Genomic DNA, 26,109 nt, shown 5'->3' with positions numbered 1-26,109 from the left:
TAGCAGGCTATGCCCTTCCCTCCCCACTCTCCACCTCTCAAGCCCCAGATCTTACTGTATAATGATTTATTTTCCCCACAAATCTACCCTCAAAATTGGCTTCATGTAGATTTTCCTTGGAACTCAATGCCGGAGAAGAAAGGGGAGGGGAAGTGGGAGGCTAGTGGGCAGGGTGGCTTGACCCTCTCAGCCTCCCTGGGAACTCAGGACCACAGCTCCCTAGCGCAGGCTGAACAAGGACCAGGAACAAGGTCTGTGCATCTGCATTAGATCTGAAGACCTTGGTTGCACCTCTTCAATTTTAAGATAATCAGGCTGAGTATTCCCCTGAACCTACTCTAGGGAAGCCCACAGCTGAGGCAAAATCCCCAAACAGGCTTGACAGTGGAGCTGGGGTTCTCAGCAGTGAGGGCTTTGATGTGAGTTCGCTAGAAGAGCAAGTTCATGGTCAGATAATTTCAAGAGACAGTTACTTTCCCAGAAAAAAGAAAATAAAAGCTTCCTCTTATTCAGTAGAGTGAATTTAAATGTCCAAAGTATGGTGTCTTCGCTTAGTCTGCAAGGACGCTCTGTTAATCCCATGGATGTTTTAGTGGATCTTCTGTTTATCATCCAGATGGCGAGCATTGGAAGCTGCTTTTGGGGAGAAATAATCAGGACTTTCAAAGAGCATTTCCCCCTTGGCCTGGTGCCTGTGCATCGGTGGTAAAAATGCTGGAGGCATGCAGAATGGAGAGCAGCATGGCGACAAAGGCAAAGAACTGGAAGGAGGTGGAGAATGACTGTTAGAGACAGCAATGCCAGCTCCTGCCCACCCCCGGGGACCCTCAGCCCCGATGCCCAGGAGGCTACGCATGACCCTGCCTCCCAGCTTCCTGCCTGGCCTGAGGGCAGAAACCCCTGGCCAATGACTTCCTCTCCTGGAAACTCTCCATCAGGGTGTCCCTGGGGCCATCCTGGTGTCCTACCCCGACAACAGTCTCTGTCTCATCTGCACCTGGCTGTGAAGCAGGCTCGCCTCCACCCCGGCCCTTGGCCCACATCCCACGCTGACCTCCTGCCTGAGGCCCGCTTTCCTCTACCCACCTCCAGAAAACCCATGCTCTGACCGCCCCTACAGCTCCACTCGCTGGCCCAGAACTCCGCTCTGAGCAACTCGTCAACTCCTTGTGAATGTTCAGACCTCTTCCAGCTCTTCCTGGCTCACACTGAGCCTCTGACATTTCTTCACAAGCCTCACAAGCCCAGTGGGCCCCAGGGTCCTCTTCTCACCCTGCTCTCTGAGCCTGATGCCTGTGGCCCCTGACTCCTCCTGCCTCCCTTGCCAGCCATATGCAAAGCCACCCCAAAGGCTACTGATTTCCCTGCCTAGCTCATGGGACATGCATTTCTCCCTTGTCTCAGCCACCGGCATCCCAGGCCAGAACTCCTCATGGCTTCATTTTTCCACTTCTGCCTGCCCTGCCCCTCAAATCTGCTCCATGATTTGGGCAGGGCAGGTAGAAGTGGACAACTGAGGACACTTCTCACTCATGGGGAGAACATGACTGTGTTGCCCCACGTTGAAGCTGTGTGATGGCTCTGCTCTTTTCTCAGGGTAGGGCCGTCACCTTCACCTTTCCGGCCCTGCCAACCATCCCAGCCCCACTCTGCCCCACTGTCCACTCACATGCTCCTCATTCAGTCAGTCAGTCAACAAATATTTTTTATCCACCTGCTTTCCTTCAAGAACAACTGTGGGTATAACAGTGGAGAAAATATTCAAAAATTCCTGCCCTCTTGGAGCTTACAGTTGAGAGATAAGATGCAGATAGCAGCAGCAAGATAGATGAGTAGCACATAAATGGGTTAGATGGAGGTAAATGCCCAGGAGAAAATGAAGCAGGGAAGGGGAAAGTAGAATGCCAAGGTCTCAGGGGAGGGGCCATCAGGGAAGGCCCTGTCAAGAGGACAGAAGGAGGCAGGAGCCACCAGGCAGTTACCTCTGCCAAGGTCCCACGCAGGTGCATGTCTGTGTGCTCATGGGCAGTGAGGAAGGTGGTGTAGCTGGGGCAGCTGACCATGGGTGAACAGCAGGGGGCCTTGCTGGGGACAGGCTGGGTCATGGAGGGCCCCAGGGGTCATTTCTGGACTTGCAAGTTTAGGAAGTTAAACTAACCTCATGAGGAGGGAAGGGAGGCAGACAGGCTGGAAGGCAGCTGAGATATCTTGTGGCCACTCCACAGGGTCACAGTGCTCCCTGGAACCCCATACTTACTCTGAAGACAGCACCCCACCATGTACCTCTTCCTCCTGCCATGGCCACATGAGCCTGCAAGAGCCACCAGGCCAACGTGGGGCCTTCTGGCCACAGTGACTGATCCAGGGATGGGAAGAGATGTAGCCTTGGTGTTGGAGTCCTTCCTTGGAAGTTTTCAAGGTAGGATTCAGGAAGGTCAGGCCACTCTGCTATGGTTTGGCTCCATGTCCCCACCCAAATCTCATCCTGTAGCTCCCATAATTCCCTCGTGTTGTGGGAGGGACACAGAGGGAGATGATTGAATCATGGGAGTGGGTCTTTCCCGTGCTATCCTTGTGAGAGTGAATGCGTCTCATGAGATCTGATAGTTTTAAAAATGAGAGTGTCTCTGCACAAGCTCTCTTTTTGCCTGCTGCCATCCATGTAAGATGTGACTTGCTCTCCTTGCCTTCTGCCATGATTGTGAGGCCTCCCCAGCCATGTGGAACTGTGAGTCCAACAAACCTCTTTCTTTTGTAAATTGCTCAGTCTTGGGTATGTCTTTATTGGCAGCGTGAAAGTGGACTAATAGACACTTCAAAGGAGGAATGTGTCGCTGTGAGCTCTCTGCCATGTGAGGGCGCCATCCCACAAGGGAAGGAGAGGAGAGCTGGCTGGTAAGTGGCAGACTCAGGACGCTCCAGGGGACCTGAAGCCTGGGGGCCCTGCTGTCTCCACCATGGCTGGACCACCTTGCCGTGGTCCCACAACCAGTACATTACCCCTGTAGGGTTCTGTGATTTACACAAAGGACACTGGAATAGTTCAGTCATTCTGAGGGATGTGGGCCCCATTCCAAAGGCAGTAGGAGCCACTGAAGGATTTTCAGTAGGAGAGAGACACCTGTTCCAATTTGTGTTTTGGAAAAAAAAATTCTGCAGACAATGTGGGGGGCGCCTAAGAGAGAGGAAAACTGGGGTGGGAATGATATAAGGTAAAAGAGGACCCCAGAATGTGGGTGCACATGTTTACAGGGACAAGCATCCCTCTCCCCTGCCCCCATGGCTCCTTCCACTTGAGGGCTCAGGGTCTATACAGCATAAGCAGAGTTAGGCCTCCTGCACTAAACATCCTCCAGCCAAGACTTGCTGTCCACAGCCAGCTCACTCACCAAGGCTGCCATGTTAATGTAGTAGTTTCTCAGGTCCTGGGCCTCAGACATGATTGTAACATGTACTTGTAGGACAGCAGCACTCATGTGCAGAATGCCAGTGGTCCCATGGTACAGGGTGTTCTGGAAATGCAGAGCAGAGTCATGCATGGCCACATCACTCAGGTGAGCACTTTCCTCTTTGGCTACATAGCTGTAAAGAATGAGCAAATGAGGCAGGCCAGCCCCACAAACTCCCGCTTTTTTTGTTTGCAGTGTGATTTGGTTTGGCTATGTGTCCCCACCCAAATCACATCTCGAATTGTAATCCCCACGTGTTGAGGGAGGGACCTGGTGGGAGATGATTGGATCATGGGGGCAGTTTCTCCATGCTGCTCCCGTGATAGTGAGGGAGTTCTCATAGGATCTGATGGTTTAAAAGTGTGATACTTCTCCATTCTCTTCTGCTGCCATGTAAGGATCCCTTGTTTCTCCTTCACCTTCCACCATGATTGTAAGTCTCCTGAGACCTCCCCAGCCATGCAGAACTGTGAGCCAATTAAACCTCTTTTCTTTATAAATTATCCAGTCTCAGATACTTCTTTATAGCAGTGTGAGAACAGACTAATACAGAAAATTGGTGCACTATATAGGCACTGCTATAAAGATACCTGAAAATGTGGAAGTGACTTTGGAACAGAGTAATGGACAGAGTTTCGAACAGTTTGGAACACTCAGAAGAAGACAGGATTATGTGGGAAAGTTTGGAACTACCTAGAGACTTGTTGAATGATTTTGACCAAAATGTTGATAGTGATATGGACAATGAAATCCAGGCTGAGATGGTCTCAGATGGAGATGAGGAAATTATTGGGAACTGGAATAAAGGTCACTCTTGCTATGCTTTAGCAAAAAGATTGGTGGCATTTTACCCCTGCCCTAGAGCTCTGTGGCACTTTGAACTTAAGAGAGATGATTTGGGGTATCTGGCAGAAGAAATTTCTAAGCAGTGAAGTATTCAAGATATGACCTGACTTTTCCTGAAAGTGTACAATCATATGCATTCATAAAGAGATGGTCCAAAACTGGAACTTATGTTCAAAAGGGAAGCAGAACATAAAAGTTTGGAAAATTTGCAGCCTGACCATGTGGTAGAAAAGAAAAACACATTTTCTGGGGAGAAATTCAAGCTGTCAGCTGCAGAAATTTGCATAAGTAATGACAGGCCCCAAGACAAATGGGGAAGATATCTCCAGGGCATTTCAGAGCTCTTCACAGCAGCCCCTCCCATCACAGGCTCAGAGACCTAGGAGAGAAAAATGGCTTTGTGGACCAGGCTCAGGGCCCTGTTGCTCTGTGCAGTCCTGGGACACAGCACCCCGTATCCCAGCTGCTCCAGCTCCAGCAGTGGAGGCTAAAGTACAGCTTGGGCCATTGCTTCAGAGGGTGTAAGCCCCAAGCCTTGGCAGCTTACACATGGTGTTGGGCCTACAGGCATGCAAAAAGCAAGCATTGAGGTTTAGGAACCTCGGACAAGATTTCAGAGGATGTTATGAAAATGCCTGGATGTCCAGGCAGAAGTCTGCTGCAGGGGTGGAGCTCTCATGAAGAATCTTACTAGGGAAGTGTGGAAGGAAAATGTGGGGTCAGAGCCCCCACACAGAGTCGCCACTGCAGCACTACCTAGTAGATCTGTGAGGAGAGGGCCACCATCCTTTAGACCCCAGAATGGTAGGTCTACTGACAGCTTGCACCAGGCACCTGGAAAAGCCACAGGCACTCAACACCAGTTTGTAAAAGCAGCTGCAGGGGCTGTACTCTGCAGAGCCACAGGGGTGGAGCTGCCCAAAGCCATGGGTGCCTACCCTTTGCAACAATGTGACTTGAATATGTGACATGAAGTCAAAGGAGATTTTGGAGTGTTGACATTTAATGGCTGCCCTTCTGGGTTTTGGACTTGCATGGGGCCTGTAGCCCCTGTGTTTTGACCAATTTCTTCCATTTGGAATGGGAGCATTTACCCAATGCCTGTACCCTCATTGTGTCTTGGAATTAACTAACTTGCTTTTGATTTTACAGGCCCATAGGCAGAAGATACTTCCCTTGTCTTAGATGAGATTTTAGACTTGGATTTTTGGGTTAATGCTAGAATAAGTTAAAACTTTGGGAGATTGTTGGGAAGGCATGATTGTGTTTTTAAATGTGAGAAGGACATGAGATTTGGGAGGGGCTGGGGGTGTAATGATATGGTTTGGCTCTTTGTCCCCACCCAAATCACATCTCCAATTGTAATCCACATGTATCAAGGGAGGGACCTGGTAGGAGGTGATTGGATCATGGGGGCAGTTTCGCCTATGCTGTTCTCATGATAGTGAATGAGTTCTCTTGGGATCTGATTGTTTAAAAGTATGGCACTTTCACCTCTCACCTCTCTCCTGTTGCCATGTAAGACGTGCCTTGCTTTCCCTTCACCTTCCACCATGATTGTAAGTTTCCTGAGGCCTCCCTAACCATGAGGAACTATGAGTCAATTAAAACCTCTTTTCTTTACAATTTACTCAGTCTCAGGTAGTTCTTTATAGCAGTGTGAGAACAGACTAATACACAGTGTTTTAAATGTAATGTCTATGTCATAATCAGTGGCAGATTAATAAAGATCAGTATGTTTCAGTTATCCAAAGTCAATCTTGGTCTGACATATTAAATGAAAAATTCCAGAAATTAACAATTAAATGTGTGCCTTTCTCAGTATCATGATGAAATCTTGCACTGTCCCAACCTGTGCCACCTGGGACATCATCCCAGTGAATCATCCATTTGTCAGCACATCTACACTGTCTGTGCCACCCATGTTAGTCACTTTGTACCCATCTGGGCTATCAGATTGACTGTTGTGGTACTGCAGTGCTTGCATTCAAAGAATCCTTATTTTACTTCATAATGGCCCCAAATTGCAAGAGTAGTGATGCTGGCAATTTGGGTATGCCAAAGAGAAGTCATAGAGTGCTTTCTTTAAGTGAAAAGGTGAAAGTTTTCAACATAATAAGGAAAGAAAAAAATGTGCTGAGGTTGTTAAGATCTACAGTAAGAATGAATTGTCTATCTGTGAAATTGTGAAGAAGAAAAAAGAAGTGCATGCATAGAATAATTGGAGTTCAGTACTATCTGAGGATTCAGGCATCCCCTGGGGGGTCTTGGGACTTATCCTCCAGAAATAGGGGGAACCACTGTATACTATCTTAGGTATGCTGAGGAATTGTTAACTTTGTATACATGTGATAATGTGAGAAAGATTGTGAGGTTTTCTGAAAACATTCTGAAGTGTGTGGAATAGAATGACATGATGTCTAGAGTTTGCCTTAAAATTCCTTAGTGGGAGCAAGGGCTAGATGAAACAAATGTGGTAAGATCTTGATAATGCTGGAATCTTGGTTATGGCTAAATGAGGGCCTATAATACAATATTTTGTACTTTTAAATATGTCTTTAATTGTTCGATATGGAACACTTCTAAATGATTTTTTGAGATGATGCAATAACATAAAAATTAATGATGTAATATTAAATGAAAGCATCTACATCCAAAATTATTTGTAAAGTATTATATATATATATATATTTTTGCATAAAATTTATGTGGGATATGGAAGAAATAACCTGTCACAGGGATTGCGATAGGGCCTGGAGAATGGAGTGATTTTTTTTCCTACTAGCTTTTTCTTCAGTGTTGCTCCAAGGATTTTACCAGAAAGAAAATTTAGGGGAGACACATAAGAATATGCTTGATCACAGGGCCTTGTGTATTCTCCTAACATGGAAGGCAGTGAAGGGGAATACAAGGAATGATTTACTCTTGCAGAGAAATGTCTTCATTTTGGCCTGGTAGTAAACATACTAAGATAAAAAGTCTTGGTTCCATAGGAGCCTAGCCCAGGATCCCTCCCTGCCCAGAAAGACCAATTGTCCTCACTCAACCCAGGACATCCACCCAGGAGGAGCCATGCTGCTGGTTCTTACCAGAACTCTCCAGGATTCAAATCTTTTGTAAAATCCAAACAAGGAAGACAAGAGGAACATCAGGGAGATGAGAAACAAGGTGAGTGAGACATACATCACTCATCCTTGCAGCAATGGGTTTGCTACCTGGGTGTTGGCTACCAGGATCCAGACCCAGAACCCAAATATCTGGATGATAAAAGCGTGAAAGAAGGAGCTTCATTAGCCAGTGTGGTGCACGTTTTCCTTTGCAGGGCATCTCTTTTCTGTCTCTAGTTAAAAGCTCAGGTGAAGTTAGGAGGGAACCAAGAGGGAAATGGAGAAGGAAGCCTGGCCCCTCTGAGTCATGGTAAAGTCAGATCCGATTGTTAGCAAATTCAAGGAGTTGAAAGGCATGGGGAAGGACTTCATGTCTAAAACACCAAAAGCAATGGCAACAAAAGCTAAAATTGACAAATGGGATCTAATTAAACTAAAGAGCTTCTGCACAGCAAAAGAAACTACCATTAGAGTGAACAGGCAACCTACAGAATGGGAGAAAATTTTTGCAATCTATCCATCTGACAAAGGGCTAATATCCAGAATCTACAAAGAACTTAAACAAATTTACAAGAAAAAAATCGAAGAACCCCATCAAAAAGTGGGCAAAGGATATGAACAGACACTTCTCAAAAGAAAACATTTATGCAGCCAACAGACACATGAAAATATGCTCATCATCACTGGCCATCAGAGAAATGCAAATCAAAACCACAATGAGATACCATCTCACACCGGTTAGAATGGCGATCATTAAAAAGTCAGGAAACAACAGGTGCTGGAGAGGATGTGGAGAAACAGGAACACTTTTACACTGTTGGTGGGACTGTAAACTAGTTCAACCATTGTGGAAGACAGTGTGGCAATTCCTCAAGGATCGAGAACTAGAAATACCATTTGACCCAGCCATCCCATTACTGGGTATATACCCAAAGGATTATAAATCATGCTGCTATAAAGACACATGCACATGTATGTTTATTGTGGCACTATTCACAGTAGCAAAGACTTGGAACCAACCTAAATGTCCAACAATGATAGAGTGGATTAAGAAAATGTGGCACATATACACCATGGAATACTATGCAGCCATAAAAAAGGATGAGTTCATGTCCTTTGTGGGGACATGGATGAAGCTGGAAATCATCATTCTGAGCAATCTGTCACAAGGACAGAAAACCAAACACCGCGTTTTCTCACTCATAGGTGGGAATTGAACAATGAGAACACTTGAACACAGGATGGGGAACACCACACACCAGGGCCTGTTGTGGGGTGGGGGGAGGGGGGAGGGATAGCATTAGGAGATATATCTAATGCTAAATGACGAGTTAATGGGTGCAGCACACCAACATGGCACATGTATACATATGTAACAAACCTGCATGTTGTGCACATGTATCCTAGAACTTAAAGTATAATTAAAAAAATAAAATAAATAAACAAATAATTAATTAAAAATAAATTCAAGGGGTTAATGCAGAAGTTGTGAACAGAGGGACTCTCGACCAACTCTGGCCTGTGAATGTGTCTTCTTGGCTCAATCAGTATTGGGATATACACTTTTAAACGATTCTGAATAAGTTACCAACGTTTAAAACAGGATATTTCACATGAAAAATCCATATTTGGGTCATTTCATTAGAAATCCATGGGTCCTGGCCACAGTGTACCCATTTCTCAGGTCAGAGTAGGCTGGAATGAGTTGTGACTGTCTCTTTAAAAAGGACCTGGAGTCCTCAGTGGACCACATCCCCTCACCCCATTAACTTCCCAGCACGCTGTGGCACATTCCCTGTTGCTCACTGACACTGTGGAATTGTTTACTAATGAGATAGAGCTTATTTTTGTATATTTGCTAGTCATTAATATTTCTTCCTCTGTAAAGTCTTTTTTATTTTTTTATCAGTTAAATATTTTCAAATAGATTTTTCTTTTTCTTATTGATTCATAGGAATTCTTGCTAATAGTGCAAATTTCATGGGCTGTCATAAACATTGCAAATATATTCTGCTAGCACTCACATGCTTTATAGCTTCCTTTGATTAACTAAGCCCATAATTTTAATGCAGTTGAATATGTCAACGTTTTCCTTTATTGACTATGTTTTTTATAAAGTTTAAGAAATTCTTCTCTATCTTGGGAGTCATGAAGATATTATTGCATTCCAGATTTTCCTCCTGACATAATTTTCTTTCTTCCTGAAGTGCACCATTTAGTAGTCTCTTTAGTGAAGGTCAGTGGCTAGTAGTCAGTTTGATTTATTAGAAAATGTCCTTAAATTTCCCCTGACAATTATTTTCCCTCCACACTTCCAAGATATATTTCCACTGTGTTGTATATGTTTTCATATGATTCTGTTGTATTCTGGCTTCCATTGTTGCCGTTGAAAGGTCAGCTGTCAGTTGAACTCCTATTTTGTAGGAATCTGTCTTCCTTATTTGGCTATATTTAGTCTTCACTCTATCTTTGGCATTCTGCAGTTTGTGAAACAGCGATACCATGTGTCCAGATGTGGATTTTTTTTATTACTTCTGCTTGGTATTCATTCTATATTCAATATCTGAAAATTCCATTCACTTGCCCTTAATAGCTTGATTCTGCAATTTGTGGCTTTCATTAACTTCCATTCTTGTTCACTTGTTTCCTCTTATGTTTAGCGAATTTTGATTGGAAGTTCATGTCTGTGGGGATAACTCAGTTCTGAATGATGTATTAGAAACTTTCTAGACCAGACAACTTCACTCACTTTTTTTTTTTTTTTCTTGAGAGAGTTTCTCTCTGTCACTCAGGCTGGAGTGCAGAGAGAGGTTCAATCATGGCTCACTGCAGCCTCCAACTCCTGAGATCAAATGATCCTCCCACCTCAGCCTCCTAAGTAGTTAGGACTACAGGCACAAACTACCACACCTGGCCAATTTTTATTTTAACAGGGTCTTGCTGTGTTGCCCAGGCTAGTCTTAAATTCCCAGCCTCAAGAAATCTTCCTGCCTTGGCCTCCCAAAGTGCTAAGATTACAGGCATGAGCCACTGTGCCCTGACTTCACGCCCTTCTGTACAGCTCAGCCAAAAGATATACAATTTCAGTTCTGCTTTCCAAAATACATCCCTAGCTTTCTGGGACCAGCAGTTCTTATCTTACAACTGCTAATACATAGACATAGATATGTCACCCTTTCCCTTCTGAGGCTTCCACTTGCTGTTGTCTGGCTGTTGTCTTTGAATTTATGGAGTATTCATGGTCTCTTAAGGAGAAAAAAGAAAAGGGAGATGAGAAGCCAGAAGAGAACAGGAAGTTGACCACAAGGTGGAGACTCCTCAGCAAGGAGTCCAATCACAGCATTACAGGGCCGGAAAGCAACTCCAGCAGCATGGCCGCCTCTTAAAGCACCAGTTCTGGGAGCAAATTCCCCCCTAACAATCAATGTCCAAGTGAATTTTGGAAGTCTTAGGCTGGTCTGAGACTGCCGGAGAATGAGTCAAGGCCGGCTTGTCCTAGGGAGGGGGTGGTGAGGGATGGAAGCCACTGTCCTCTGGCTCACCCTCAACTGTGCTGTAGCATGTCATTCCCAGTGACAAGGGCTGCTGATGCTTCAGAAAGGTACCAGGGCTCAGCTTTAAGGCGCTTGCCAAGAAGCCATGAGAAGTGCATTAAGATGCTGGCATATGAACAGCACCCAAACAATGCTGGTTATTAGTGATTCACCAGGTACTTTACAGTTTATAAAATGCATTCAGTCAGACTGCCTCGTTTAGTCCACACAATTCTAACTCCCTTGGAAAGACTAGAGAACTGCCATTTGATACCTTCCACTGCTTACTGCCAGCTCACTTGTGCCAGGCATGGGGATGGCAAGGGAACCTCAGCCCCATCTTGCCAGTCAGTGCCTGCAGAGGGGTTCTGGTCCCCCTCTTGCCATCAGAAGCTTCCCTGGCCAGACACAGCCATATGCATGTTACTTACATTTGCACATTTAATCTTTGCCACAGTCCATGAGGTAATACTGTACCGGAGGGGACTGGGGCCTGAGGTCACACAGGCAGTGCGTGGTGGGACTCGGACATAGTGTAGGACACTTGTGGTTCTTGCCCTGAAACCAGATTTCAATGCCAAGGGCAGGGCCAGATAGAGACTCCTAGAATGTGCCAGAGGGTGGCCTGCTAGAGCCTCAGCCAAGGTCTACCTGGGGCATTAGGGGCCTTGATGGGGATATCATGCCTGCAGTCTCAGGGAGCTCATGAGCAGCCTCCTCTCTCTGGGTTCCAGCTATGGCTTAGGGATTCCTGTCCTACCTTTCACAACAGGCCAGGAGCCTCTGAGCATTTGGGAATCTGCTCAAACATCGTGGGAACCTTCCTGCGATGTCTTCGGTGTTGCAGAATCAATGTTCTGCAAAAGAAAGTCACTCACTTCTTATTTCTACACCCCTCTACCTCCTAAACAGTAGGAGGGAACAGAGCAAAGGGCTGCAGGTGGATTTAAACCAGTAGAGTTCGTGATCTCATTTCTGTCTCCAGTAGTCTAGGTTGGATTCCTTATAGTTGTGAAAACTTTGAGTATTTGTTTTTACTTTTTCTTAAAGCTCATATGGTGGCCTAAACTGCTTTCCCATTTTAATGCTTATTTTTGTATTTCATCAGAGCTGGAGATATTTTTCAATGGTGGAGGCTGGCCCTCAAAGTGGAGAAATATTTGATTACAGTGAGCCATTTAGAGCAAGTAGATTTCAAGCACAACATTGGCAAAATCCTTTTCTATAAGAAACACACACAGTCTTATATAAATTTTCCAAAAGGATGAACTGAAACTTGAAAGGACGTCTTACAGAAAGAAGTGTATTAACAATAGGTAACGTCAATGACTGTGAAAAGTGCCAGGTGTATTAATTTGTGGGTTACAAATACATCTCAGCAAATGGGTGAATCTGCAAATACAGAATCCAGGAGTTATGAGGGTCCACTGTATTTTCAGTGTCAAAATTATCTTCCATCAAGTTGATAAAACCTCATTTACTCAATTAGGCCCTAGTCAGGGTCTGTGGGTTGTTCTAGCTTTCTCCTGTTACAGAGATGCTGCAGCAAATACCTTGTTGCAGAGAGTTCTCTCATTATAAACTGTTTCTGTGGAGTGAGTTCCCCAACTAGGATCTCACTAGTATAGGGGATGTCGCTCTCACATAGGTATAGGCTCTCACCAGTAAGAGGATGTTGCTGCCCACGCCATTAGGCTCATCACATTCCCTATTAGGGACACATACTTGACTTTGTCCTGGTCAATGAGACAGAGGGAAAGTCTTCCTCATGCCTAAGAAGGGGGCACAGGGCACAATGGTTCCTTTCTTTGTCTGGCCATTACTGTGCAGTGGTGAACCTGGAGCTATGAAATGGAGGAGGAGAAAGAGGAAAAGAGCCTGCATCCCAGATGACACAACCGAGCTGCTGACCCAGATCGCAGGACACGAGATAGTGCATTTCCCTTCTGTTAAGGCCAGTCCCAGCCAGCGACAGCCTTTTCACAGCACTGTTGAGGAGTCCCTGGTCGCCCGTACCCCTCACCCTCTCTTCAGATACTCCACTGCCTCCCATGACTCCCAGGCCAAACTCAGGGCACCCACCCTCTTGCCTTTATGCAGGGCTCCCCAAGCCTCCACCACTTCCCCCAGCCCTGGGACTGGCAAACTGAGTGAGACTCATTCATGGATTGTGACTTCATTTAGTGGATTATCAACCAGCATTAAGAACTGAAGCCAACTGGGCATAATGGCTCACACCTGTAATCCCAGCACTTTGGGAAGCTGAGGTGGGAGGATTGCTTGAGGTTAGGCATTTGAGGCCAGTGTAGGCAACAAAATGAGATCCTGTCCCTAGAAAACATTTCAAAAAATTAACTGAGCATGGTGACGCACACCTGTAGTCTTAGCTACTTGGGAGGCTGAGTGTGGGGAGGGTCCTTTGAGCCCAGGAGTTCGAGGCTGCAGTGAACTATACTTGTCAGCCTGGGTGACAGGGCAAGACTATCTCTAAAACAAAACAAAACAAAACAAAACAAAACAAAACAAAACAAAACAAAACGAACTTAAGCAGACTAGGATATAAAGTATAGGAGCATATTGAGTACAGGAAAGGGAAATACTGTTTCCTGGATCTTTTGTTTCACTTACACACACACCCACACTCGCCTGTAGTGTACCAGGTTGCGATGGAAGTCTCTCTCTTTCTGTGGATGAGTTTGTGGAAACCCTTGCTTCAGTGTGCTTTCCTTCCTACCCGCACCTGGACCACTCCTCCTCTTCACAGCACTGTCCCATGGGTAGGCCACAGCCCCACACAGGCCCCAGCCTGGCGGCTGCAGCAGGAACCCCATCCCAGGGCCTGAGGGGCCATGTGGGGGCCTGAGTGGGAGTGGGAGCCGCTGAGGAAGGTGAAGGGAAATGTGGTGAGCTGGCAGGTCCATTGTCAGGGAGAGTGGGAGGAGCCCTGGAGTGTCCTGCCTCTGAGGGGCTGGAACTCCCTGTACCCGAGCTAGGGTCTTCCACACATACGCTCCTACCCCAAGTGCCACAGCTGGAGGTCAGGGACCCAGCCAGGTGTGCTGGGTGCTCCTGGGCAGGGCTCACCTGACTGCAAGTCTCCCTGTAGGTGGCTCAGAGACGCAGAGCCCACCTGGGTGCTGCTTACAGCCCATGAGGCAGCTCCTACCCCCGTGTCACTGGCCCTGCAGCCTCATGAAGCCTTCTGAGCAGCCATCCTTAACTCCTTTGTGCTTTGAATACAGGAGGATGCTGGCTCTAAAAGGCAGAGGGGAATCCTCAGTTACCCAGCAGGGGCATGGCAGGCCTGTCTCCAGTACCCCAAGAGGACCCTGAAAACAAGTAGCATTGCACAGAAGTTCCACACTCTGCAGTTCAACCTAGCACACTTCCAAACCCCGAGTCACTGCATCCTGGCTCATGGAGGGGGAATTTCCTTTTTCTGTGGCTTTAAGGCTAGCAGGAAATTGCCAGCCCAGGCCCCTAAGGCCTCCAGTGAGGGCCGGGTCTCATCTCCCACTGGATAACAGTGTGGGTGGGAACTTCCATCCAGCACTGGCGGGAACTCCCGTCCGCAGCTGCTCCTGACGGAGCAAGTCATATCGGGGGTCCTTGGCACTCATAAGCACTCACAGAATGGGGCTGGCATTGTGCCCGGCCTCCCTGGGATGGGTCCAGAGTGGTAGGAAGCGTGGTCTGGGAGGGGCCCTGAGTTAGGGCCAGGCCTCCCCATTCCTGCTTCCTCCTCCCTGAGGACCACGTCTGTCCATTCCTCTTTTATTTTCTTTTGATATATATATCATATATATATATATACACACACACCATATATATATACACACACACACCATATATATATATACACACACAACACCATATATATATACACACCATATATATACACACACACCGTATATATATACACACACACACCATATATATATACACACACACCATATATATATATACACACACACCATATATATACACACACAAATATATATATATAATTTTTCATACCATTATAATTCCTCTTTTTTAAAAAAAATATATGTATGTATAACTTTCTTAGTAGTTTCTGTAGTTACTGAATCTGGAAGGAAGACTAAGAGGCCACAGGCAGGCCATGTGATGGAAGAGGTGAGGGGAGAAGGAGCATCCGTGCAGAGGGAACAGCATGTGCAAAGACAAGGGTCAGTGAGGACGTGGTTTGTACAGGTAAATTCGAGGAGCTTTGAGGGCTGACAAGTAATACTGGCTCTGGGGAAGTGTTGAGAGAAGAGAAGGGAAGGGAGGAGCCATGTAATGAAAAGCTGTGCTCACCATCGCTAAGGACTCTGGACTTAACCTGACAGCGGGGGTTTTTAGGCGGTGGGGTGGCATGATCAAAGCCATTGCTGGCTGCAGGGAGGAGGCTGGGATGAACGAGGCAGAGTTTGGGCTGGGGCATCAGTTATGAGTCTATAGAAATGGTTCAGGGAGGGGTCTCAGCTTATTGTAAGGCTTTCTTTAAAGTTGATGGAATGTTTTCTTCCCAGTTTCAAGGCACAGCAAGTGTTGGTTGTGAGAGATGCTTCTGCTACCACTTCTATTGCTCACAGCAAGGCAAAATGTCAGTCTAGATTCAAGGAAGTGGAGAAATAGATTCCACTTCCTGATGAGAGAAGGAATGAATGCAGAGTTTGCAACTTGTCTGTTAACGGGAATGACAAAGATGCAAGAAGAGTTAAACTAAAGTTCATTCAGCTGGCAGCATCCAATCCAGTGGTGGGTGGCAGCAGTGCCAGGAATAACATTCAGGCAGCAGCATTAATAGTGACATTTTTTGTTTTTCAGAATGTTTTAGGGTAGAACCTTGGTCATATTTCCAGCTTACCAGCTTCCCTTGTTTTCACCTATTTTCTGAGCCTGATTTTTCAGACTTCCCATTCACTTTGGAGTTGCATGATATCCTTTTAATAAATGCCCTTTCTGCTTAATTTAGCCAGAGGCCGCTTCTGTCGTTTGCCTCTAAGGGTGCTGACTGATTCGTTGGTCAATAAGATTATCACTAAGGACTGTACAGTAAAATAAACAAGATAATTTACCAAAGAGGAAATGCAGGTGGGTAATAAACTCCTGAGAAATGTCTCACCTCACTTACGATAAAAACAAAACACATCTAAATTAAAACAGTAACAACCAGATGCCTTTTTGTTTTTGCCTTTACAATTTGCAAATTCATCTAATCACAGCTGCAGAGGGTATGGTGAGACAAGCTTTCTTAACTGCTAGTGGGATAGTAAACTGACCTAACCTTTTTTCCTGGAGATTTTTTTGGCTATATGTACCAAGATCTTAAAATGAGTCATTCTTTGTCACTTACAGGAATCTTGTCTAAGCAAACACTTAGAAGTATGGAAAGAAATTTATGCATGAAGACGTTCATATTTTAGTAAAAATTGGAAATGAATGAAATGAAGCAATTAAGATGTGATATAATAAGATAATAAGCAGAAGCAACCCTTAAGAAAGGTTTGTAAAGAATTGAGTATTGGCCAGGCGTGGTGGCTCACGCCTGTAATCACAGCACTTTGGGAGGCCAAGGTGGGCAGATCACAAGGTCAGGAGTTCGAGACCAGCCTGACCAACATGGTGAAATCCTGTCTCTATTAAAAATACAAAAATTAGCCAGGTGCAGTGGCAGGTGCCTGTAATCCCAGCTACCAGGAGGCTGAGGCAGGAGAGTTACTTGAACCCAGGAGGTGGAGGTTGTAGTGAGCCAAGATCATGCCACTGCACTCCAGCCTGGGTGACAGAGCAAGACTCCATCTTGGGGAAAAAAAAAAAAAAGAGCTGACAATGATAGGAAAACCTTAATGGAATAATATTGAGTGATACATTGTTAAGTAATAAATTAACCAAAAGTTATACATGTGATATTTATCATTCATGATCCAGCGGGGAAAATAAACTACCCTGGACATTTTAAACAAAGGGAATTTATTGTGGGAAATGCTTCACAGGTGATGAAGAGCAGAGACCCAATCATCATGGAAGCAGCCCAGAGATGAGTCACAGCGGGAAGCCACTACACCCCCACGGCTGCAGAAAGTGGCATTGGGAGAGCCCAGAGGCTGGGCACTTGGTGGCAGCTAGAATCATGGAGGAGATGCAGCTACTGATGCAAAACTGCTTCCTGAAGCAGAGAGAGGGACAAGTACCCTGCCTTATCCCTTCTTTTCACTACCCAGTCTCTTGCTGGTGCCTCCCATTGGCCATATCCATCCGGAAGCCAATTGCCAATGGAACCATGGACAGGAAACGGATCTGAGTAGATGGACAATGACCACCACACAGCATGATCTCAACTAGATAAACATGATGCATGTTAAATGGTATTAAAAGTACTTACTTTTGCTGATAGGGCTATATATGGCTTTTAGTTGCCTATGTTTTTCTGTATTTTCTAAAGAAACTGAACAATATTATTAAAATTAAATAAATGGAAAGTGTGTTTGTGGCAGATACAATAACGGTTTTAAAAAGATAATGTGTATGTAGGGATAGATGGGCTGTTGTTAAACAACAGATTTTATATGCTGTGTCTCCCTGTGATCCCCCAGCTTTAGGCAGTGGCCCTAAAAGAGCTAGTGTCCTGGCTGCATGGGACCAGCAGGGGGCGATCCAGTCTAGCACAAGGCCTTCCTTGACTGGCGGACTGTGGTTGGGATTTCCTTGCATTTCAGAGCAGGACCCTAGGGCAGGTGTCATTCTGTCAGCTAGCTCCTGCCCCCAAGAGGTTTATCTCTGTCAGCCTCCATCTCAGAGCTGACCCTTCCATTTCAGGCAGGCGCTTACCAGGGACTCATGAGAAATCCAAGCCAAGCACCACTGGCACTCGAGGGTCCTTCCTTGTCCCTTTGGGTGATTGGCACAGGTGTCCATTGAACCCCGAGCCTCACTGTGCTCATTATGTGTAGCCTAAGGGCACTTGCCTGGAGGTGCCAGTGGTCACTGCTTAGAGCTGTCAGCCCTAGATGGCGTATCACAGTTAATGCTCCATAAAACCCATCGTGGCTTTTCCCTAGTAAGCCTCAAATCACTGCAAGCAAGGCTTCATATATGAGAGTTTCTGCTGTCTCCTGGAGCCATCTCACCCAAAGCCACTGACTCTGGGAGACCAGCCCAGGCCACAAACCAGCAAAGCACCAGTTATAATTAGAGCTGCATTATGAAGTGGCCAGAGGACATTTCTTTGCAGTGAGATGTGTATCGTGAATGTTTGGGGCCTGAGCTCGACTAGTCCTCATCTTTGCTCTTCTGGGTACACAAAGCCATCCCACGGCTGCAAATGTTAGCTGGGCTGGGCTTCCTACTTGCCTCAAGCCCCTTCATAGACCCCTTCAGGCACATGCTTTTCCCTGGACATTTACAGACAGGTCCTCAGAGGTCAGAGCAGGTTGTCCTAGGGAGCAGGGAGGCTTCCTGGGGAGGTCAAACTCCAAATAGTGGATATGGCAAAAATGCAGCTGCAGCCTTGTGAGGGGCTGCCCTCGGCTGCCACTGGGGCTCCCACAGTGTGCGCTGCCAACCTGCTGCCCGTGCAGAAACTCTGGGGTAAGAGCTGGCTCCTGGAGTCCCACCCAGGCTGTGTTTCCCTCACAGTTTGCTCGTGTCTATGTGTGTGTGTTGGGGGGATATTATTGGACAATTCAAGGGAGGCTCAGTAAGGAGGAAGGAAAATTTCATGTAATTCTTTCTGGTTTGTCTTTCTCAACCCCCTCCTCCTGCCTACTCCCTAACTGAGAGAGTGTACTATTGTTTGTGTGACCTTTTTTTTCCTCCAATACACATAGAAGGTTGTATAATTATGCTTTTCTGTTTTGGAAAATGACTTAAAATCATTTAAAGAAAAAGTTTACTTAGGTGAAATGTAAATAAAGAGATTGTGTCAGCAAAATATAATTCTTAAGGGTAACAAAGGCCATGGATGCAGTTTTAATTGTGAAAAATAAGCAGGATTTCATCAAACTATTGCAGGTGAGAAAAGTTGAACTGATGTAAATAAGCATTATCCTGGGGGCTGATAATGCTTACAAATGTTGATCCTGAAAATTCTTCAGGTACCTTTCAGAGCTGAGAGTTGTGCTCTCTGGGGTGACACTCAAAGGAAATTGGGTCCTTTTTTAAGCATATTTTTCTTGGGTTTTTAGTACATTCTTATTTTTTATTGAAATATACAATAAAAATTCATCATAATACACTCTGACTCCTAAAAGAGATTGCTGTATCATAGGACATGTGTGCATATGAAATTTTATATTTATGTTGAAAAGTTTTGAGGAGAAAAGAAGAATCCTTTCTCTAAGTAACTTTATAGATTTTGTTTTTAATTGCATGCATACAAGTTCTCATTAATTATAAATTCAGTTCATGGGCAAAATATATTTTCTGTGTGCCCCTTTCTATAGGAAACTTACTGGATTATTTCTAATTCTGAGTCTGTATCTGAGTAATAATGACAATAAGTAAATGATCCCAAAGATATTTATGTAAGTAAGAGATTGCATTCTAGAACTTATTTTTTGAATAATTTTCTATAATTAAAATGACAAACAGTTTTACAATCTGAATTTCATAGTAAGGATAATTCTAAACAAATTTTGAAAGTTTTGGTTTTAGAAGAAGTTCAAGAACTATTTGGCTCTGCAAGGAGAGCTTATACAAGTCGTATCTCTAAGCCCTAGCTTCTTGCTATGCCTTTATTAACATACCAGTTTTGGGGTTAAAAACCTACTTTAGAGCTAAAATATTTTATTAAAAATTTAAAAAACCTACTTTAGAGCTAAAATATTTTATTAAAAATTTCTTAGCCTGGGGGGTATGAAGTGGTAGAGAGAATTACTTCCCCAAGGCTACTCCCTTGCACTGTTTGAATATTTTACCAAATGCATGCGTTGCCTTTCCAAAAGAAATGGAAACATTTTCAATAATCAAATCAGTAAAATTTCTGATGCTTTTCAGTTTTTTTTATACCTACTTTTGCCTTTTTGAATCGTCTCAAGAATGGACCTAGCCAAATGTAAGTGATTAATTTATCACGCATCTGTGCCCTGACATACTCTTGTTAATTTATTAATATTTTAGACAATTGTCAGAATCTAAAGTATTTCCAGTTCTCAATCTAGAATGGCTAAACTTATTTTTATGGTTCTACATGCCACTTGACAATAAAAGATCATTTATGATTCTAAGAAGCATTTGCCTCCCAAGTGACATTGTAAATCAGTACAATCTTTTGAAAAGGAATTTAGTAACACATTTCAAAAGCCACGAAAATTCCACTCCCTTTAACTGAATGATTTCAGTAAATTTAAAAGTCAAACATTAGAAGGCATGCGATGTTGCCTTTCACAAAAATAATTCTGCTACCATCCCTGGAAGCTGTTGTTAGAAGGTCATGTTCAATAAGCTTACAATGTTTTGCTGATCGTTGTTTGTGTGACCACTAAAATTTCACCGTATTGGGGAATTTTTACCTTTCATATCATTTAGTTCAAACTGTTAGGAAGCAATTAGCTCTTATGTTCTTCTGGTTAGTGAAAGTATTTTACTTTGGGTGCAGGAGCAGGGCCTCTGGGGCTGTGAAATGATCCACACAGGCCCTGGCATGGGAGGCACTGGTTCCATCTCAATCTGAAAATCAGACAAAGGTTTATTTCTTACTTCTGCTATGCAATGTTGGCAGGTTATTCTGACTCTTTTCCCTTTCCTGAATATTACTTGTTGTATAATAAAAGTGATATTCTAAGTAAAAATTTTAAAGAAAAAAATTTGCAATCTTGCATTTTCATGCAACCATAGTCTTAGCATTTTTGTCTGTGTTCTCTTTTCAATCTTTGTTTATAAACACATGTTTCTACATAGAGCTGATTGTAAGAGGTATAGAATTCCACACTTTATAAATGCCTCATTAATTTATTGTTTTTCACGTTGTCACATAAATTTCAGGGCCCTCCTCTCAACCGACTGCAAATTACCCACTGAGTTGGTGCCCCATTATGTCCTCGGTCATTTCTCCTATCGTTGAGCATTTAGAACTTTTCTAATGATTGACTTTTAAATTTCTTGAAATTATTGAGTTAAAGGGAGCAGAATTTTAGCGACTTTTGTTATGTCGCTAAATCCCTTTTCAAAAGATTGTACTGATTTACAATGCCAATTAAATGTTTTACAAGTATTATTTTCCAACTATGTGAGGATTATTTTTGTTTATTTCCATACATCTCTCTCTCTCCTCTCCAACCAGCAAAAAAAAAAAAAAAGAAGTACTCAAGGGTGAATTAGGATATAGACATACATATATACATACACGCTTGTGTGTTTACATTTACTACGAATGTCTAAGCTTCAAATATTGAATTCTACATATATTCTCTCACTGAGAAACAAGAATAACAGACTTATCCAGGCTACAAGTCTGGTGCTTGTTCTATTTGATAGTCTGATGCTATAAGTTTTTGTCACAAACTCTGAAGGGTAAAGTGGAAACTTTGACTTTTTGCTTCTGATTGCAGATTTCTATCCAAAGAGGGAGTTGAGGGAAATGCTTCCTGCTGTCCTAATTACACAGTACTAAGTGAATGCTGGATATGGAGTCAGAAGGCAAAGTAGATTTGTGAGCCCACCACATACGGAGAAAACAGTTTTGGTTCCCATTGTTGGCAGGGACAGGGAGGCATGCCATGTTACCTTTCACCAAAAAAAAAAAAAAAAAAATTCTGCTACCATCCCTGGGAGCTATCGTTAGAAGGTCGTATTCAACAAACTCGCAAAGTGTTTTCTTGATCATTGTTCGTGTCACCATTACTCAACGTTGTGTAGAATGTAGTCAGGTGATTTTATCCCCAATTTTATACCGAGACTTATTTTAGATGGGTTCTATGACTCAGTCAGAATCGCATCAAAGAAGAACCAGAACCCAGTTTGTTTTCAACTCCGGTGCTGCTTTCCAAAGTTTCATTTCCATTGTCAGCCACTTAACTATTTTAAAACATATCTTTTGGAGTAGGGAATCTCTCAGTAGGCATCCACAGCAAAGATGAAGAGAAAACTAGATCAGTCGCCTTGGCAATTTCGTCCACTCAGACCAGGATGTTCAGGGATTTCTAGATTAAATTTGTGTTTCCTTCTGACTACATTGTTGAAATAATCTGGATCATCTCCTAATCTTGCTCTTGGACTCTCTAGGTGTATTCTCAGTGTCTGTGAGGGAGGGCATGTGTTTTAAGCAGTAAATTCCTAAAGGCCTGTGGAGGCCCAAGGCCATGCACACTGGGGGAGTTGTGGATCAAGTTGTAGCTCTGGCAGAGCTGTTACCTTAGCTGTTATTCTCTTTGGCCAGTTATCTTCCTTGGAGTAGTGCCTCTTTAAATGCGTTTTCATTTGGTGAAATCTAAAAATATGTCTCTAAAAGCCATGCTGCCAGGCCTCTTTTCATATTAAAGTGGTCATCTCCACATTGTACATAGTAAATCATGTTCAAAGAAAAGACCTTAAGAATTCTTCGTATTGCCTTGCAGAAATCATAGTATTTTAGATGTGTTGGGGAGCTTCACAATCACTCAGTCTAACCTGCTCTTGTTACAGACAGGGAAACTGAGGCCTGGTGACTTTCCCAGTTATTAACAAGGTAGTGACTGAGAAGGGACTTCAGTTCGCTGTTTTTAATGCTTGTATAGACAGCATCTGATGTTTGGTCTTCTTCTACAGAAAGGGAACAGAGTTGACTAAAGGGAAAATGCCCTAGTTCAGAAATCAGAGGCAAAAAAATTAATCATAATCACAACAGCACCTTACAGTTGTGGAGTCCTTTATAGTTTTTAGACTCTTAGACACAGAGAAATAGAGAAAAATAAATACAGAAAATAAGGTTTATTTGATATTTTATGAAATGGAACCTTAATTCACCGACATTTTTACCCCTTTATAGTACTGCAATAATTTGTTGTGAGATTCTGAAATCATTTCTGAATTATCACAGGAAGAAAATCATTTAAAAAAGGAAAACAGAGCTACTAGCTCTATCTTACTTCAGTCATGGTCTTTTAAAATCTATTCAATTTATTTTAACTACACTAACTCATTCTTAAAGTAAGGCAGCTAACATGGAATTTTCTGAGGTTACTTAAAAAATTTTGGCAATTTCCTTAGCTCTGCATCAAGTATTTTTATTTCTTCTTCTTCTTCTTTTTTTTCTAAAGAAATAGTGTTTGTGGATCTTGATGACTGCCCACAACAGATTTTAAATCATCTGGTTTTGATAGAGCAAGGGGGTCTAATGAATGATTGAAACTAACATTTACAAAATCTTTCAAATTTGAGAGGCAGGTTCTTGGAAGAAGGAGGACAGAGCAGAATGGCCTCTGTGTCGCTGGTCGGACTCTGAAGACAGGACTTATTGCTTATGTTCTGATATGAAGAAACAGACTAGTGAAGTACGTTGTCAAAACTTTGAAAATTATAAAGCAATGTTCACATGTAGGTTGATAAAAATAACAGAAGAAGTTATGTTTACCTAGGTCCTACCCTAGGTGCTGTGATGTTGTCACTACCTTCATAATAACCTTCAAAGAGATGCTCTGTTATTATCTTTAAAAATTAAAGATGAGGAAACTAAGGTTTAGACAGTGTTAGTAACTTGTTCAGGGCCAGTCACTCAATGTGTGGCAGAGCTGGATTCCAAGTCAGTGCTGTCTGGCTCTAAAGCTTAGAGTCTTTTCATTGCACTTTTATTATTAAACCAAAGAACTTACGATTAAAATATTTGCTGCTTTCCTTGACAATTTATTTCAAGATCTAACCATTTCTTTTTCCTGGACATGCTGAGCAGAGAGCACTAGCTCTCAAGTTCCCTGCCTCTACCCTCTGGCTGGGCTGCACCTTCTCCTGCTGCCTGTTCCTCCTGCTTCATCAGCACACAGTGGGACTATACATTAGCTAGGGTGTTAGACAGGCCCTCCCTGGACTTTGTCTTTCTTTCCCCCTTGGTGTTATGAGGACAAGCTCTGTAGTAACTAAATTGAGAATCTTAGGAGCAAAGGCTCCCCACCCCCATGGGGCACATCAGTGACATTTGGCTCCTCCATTTTGCTTAAGAAACCTGTGACCAGACCCTCACCCCAGGCCCATAGTAAGAAAAGCCTGTTTTCATTTCTTCTTTCACCAAGCCCATCTGGATAGAGCAGGTGCAGGGCTAGGCTCTTAAAATAGAAGCCCTTGTTTCATGTGACGTGGCACGGTGGAAACTCCCTTGCTTCCTTGCCTGTTGATCAGATTAATGAAATGATGATCTCTCCCCTCACCATGGTGTTTTCCTGACTTCCTGTCATTATCAGTTGAACTTTCTAGTTTCTTCATTTGTAAAATACAGGACTTGTTCTTCATAACTTCAAGGGTCCCTCCTAGCTTTGATAATCTGTCTCCATGCTTCTGATTAGGGGTCAGATTTTGGAATTTACCATTTCTATCTTGTTTATTTCTCCCAGCAATATTATTCCAGCAGAAATACCTGGGACTAAAACTTATCCTTGGTTAAAGCACATCATCTCATCATCTTGACATCCCATTTGCTCTATACCATCAACCATCTCTGACCCTGAACCCCAGTCTCCTTCTTTGTAAATTAGGAATAATAATACCTTATTCATGGTGTGAATCATATGAGAGAGAGGATTTAACATTGTTTAGCAAGTGATACACATTAGGCATTCAGACAATGCTTGTTCACTTGGGGTCAAATAATAAGGTCCCTTTTCTCTTCATGACTTCTAGCTATTGATTAGCTTTGAGGCTGAAAAATAAGTTTAAGATGGGCCCTCTGATCTCAAGAGGCTAGTAATATCTTATCTTTTTTTTTAAAGCTGTCTCCTATGGGAAGGAAAGCTAGCAATATTTTGGATAAGACAAAATAAATACATATGAAACAGTTAGAGAATGGATTAAGTCTGGAAAATCCTTCCAATGCTACACCCAGGACAAGGTACCCCATGCAGAGCAGGCAAATTCTTAAAAGGATGGTCTCTGAGTCAAATTTTGGAGAGTGAAGTGCCAGCACAGCTGATCATCCTAAGAAAAAGTCAGGATCACAAGTTATGGGTTCCAACAGCAGAGAAAAGGCTAAGGAAATTATGCACTGTTAGTAAGACAGAATGATGTGCACCATTCAAAATGGTCAATATGATGCATAAGTAGAAAAAAGGAGTGCTGTGAAACAACAGCAAGTGAAAGAATTTGAACACAAAATTGTAGTAATGGTGTCAATGACCCTATGGCTATGTATGAAGATACTCTGATAAATGTTAGAAAAGAATATAATGTGGGAAATTAAAATAATAAATGTGTTAGGGTTATGGGTTTATGGATGAATTTCAACAATATTCCTTTTATTAGGCTTTCACTTCATAAGCCAAACATTTTGAAAAATTTCACGTTGCATAATGACTTGGATTGCATAATATACCAGTCCCTGGGCGAAGGTTCCATCTTTCTCGGGGGCCGGATTTCCTCTCTGGTTTTCATCATGATCTCTGCCTTTGAATGGCTTGCTTTTTTTAAGAGAAAAAAGTATGACAAATCCAGTAGGTGATGGAATCCTCTCTCTTCCATTTATATTTCTGTGGATCTTCCTTCTCAAATTGCCTATAACCTGATATTGAATCTGAAGAAAGGGAGAGTTTCTGGGAGCCCTGATATAAGGGCTCAGGGATTTGTTCTGCCATTTCTTTAGAAAATGCCTGGTTCTCCCAAGAATGAGTCAGCTCTAATGGAGGTACCTATTCCTTCAAAGAAAAGCAGTCAACTTAGCAAACGGGTAATTCCAGGGTGATTTACATTTTACTTTGGCAGATGGAGCCTTCATTTTCAATAGAACTCCCTGTGAACTTCCTTTAAAAGTGTTTTGAGTTTTCTAGAACACATGGACTCCATGCAGTGACGTGCCCTGTAGGTAGTAATGCATACTTAGGGCTGGCCTTCCGCAGCTTGAGTAGGTGGTGGATTCCCTTTAAATAAAACAATCTGAAGAGATGCAACACAACTGTGACTCTTGGTGGTCTTCCAGCTTTTAATCTGATTCAAGTCACTCATTTCAACCCTATGCAAGCCAATCTGATGCAAACGAGTCCAATCTAACCA

At 43.4% G+C, this 26,109-nt stretch overlaps 1 protein-coding gene across 1 annotated transcript; it reads right to left on the bottom strand.

Annotated features, from left to right (window-relative positions):
- Window positions 1-662: 662 nt before the first annotated feature.
- On the bottom strand, window positions 663-13,766 carry LOC116459105 (MAL-like protein). The gene is given in 4 exon segments (XM_058431851.1): window positions 663-761; window positions 3,390-3,512; window positions 7,385-7,552; window positions 13,572-13,766. Coding segments are annotated over 4 exon segments (585 nt in total).
- Between the last annotated feature and the right edge of the window lie 12,343 nt (window positions 13,767-26,109).

This window comes from Hylobates moloch, unplaced genomic scaffold, assembly GCF_009828535.3.
Source record: "Hylobates moloch isolate HMO894 unplaced genomic scaffold, HMol_V3 SCAFFOLD_19, whole genome shotgun sequence".
NCBI classification, from domain to species: domain Eukaryota; kingdom Metazoa; phylum Chordata; class Mammalia; order Primates; family Hylobatidae; genus Hylobates; species Hylobates moloch.
The sequence above is the reverse complement of the archived record's forward strand: the minus strand, read 5'-3'. Positions and strand labels throughout refer to the sequence as shown.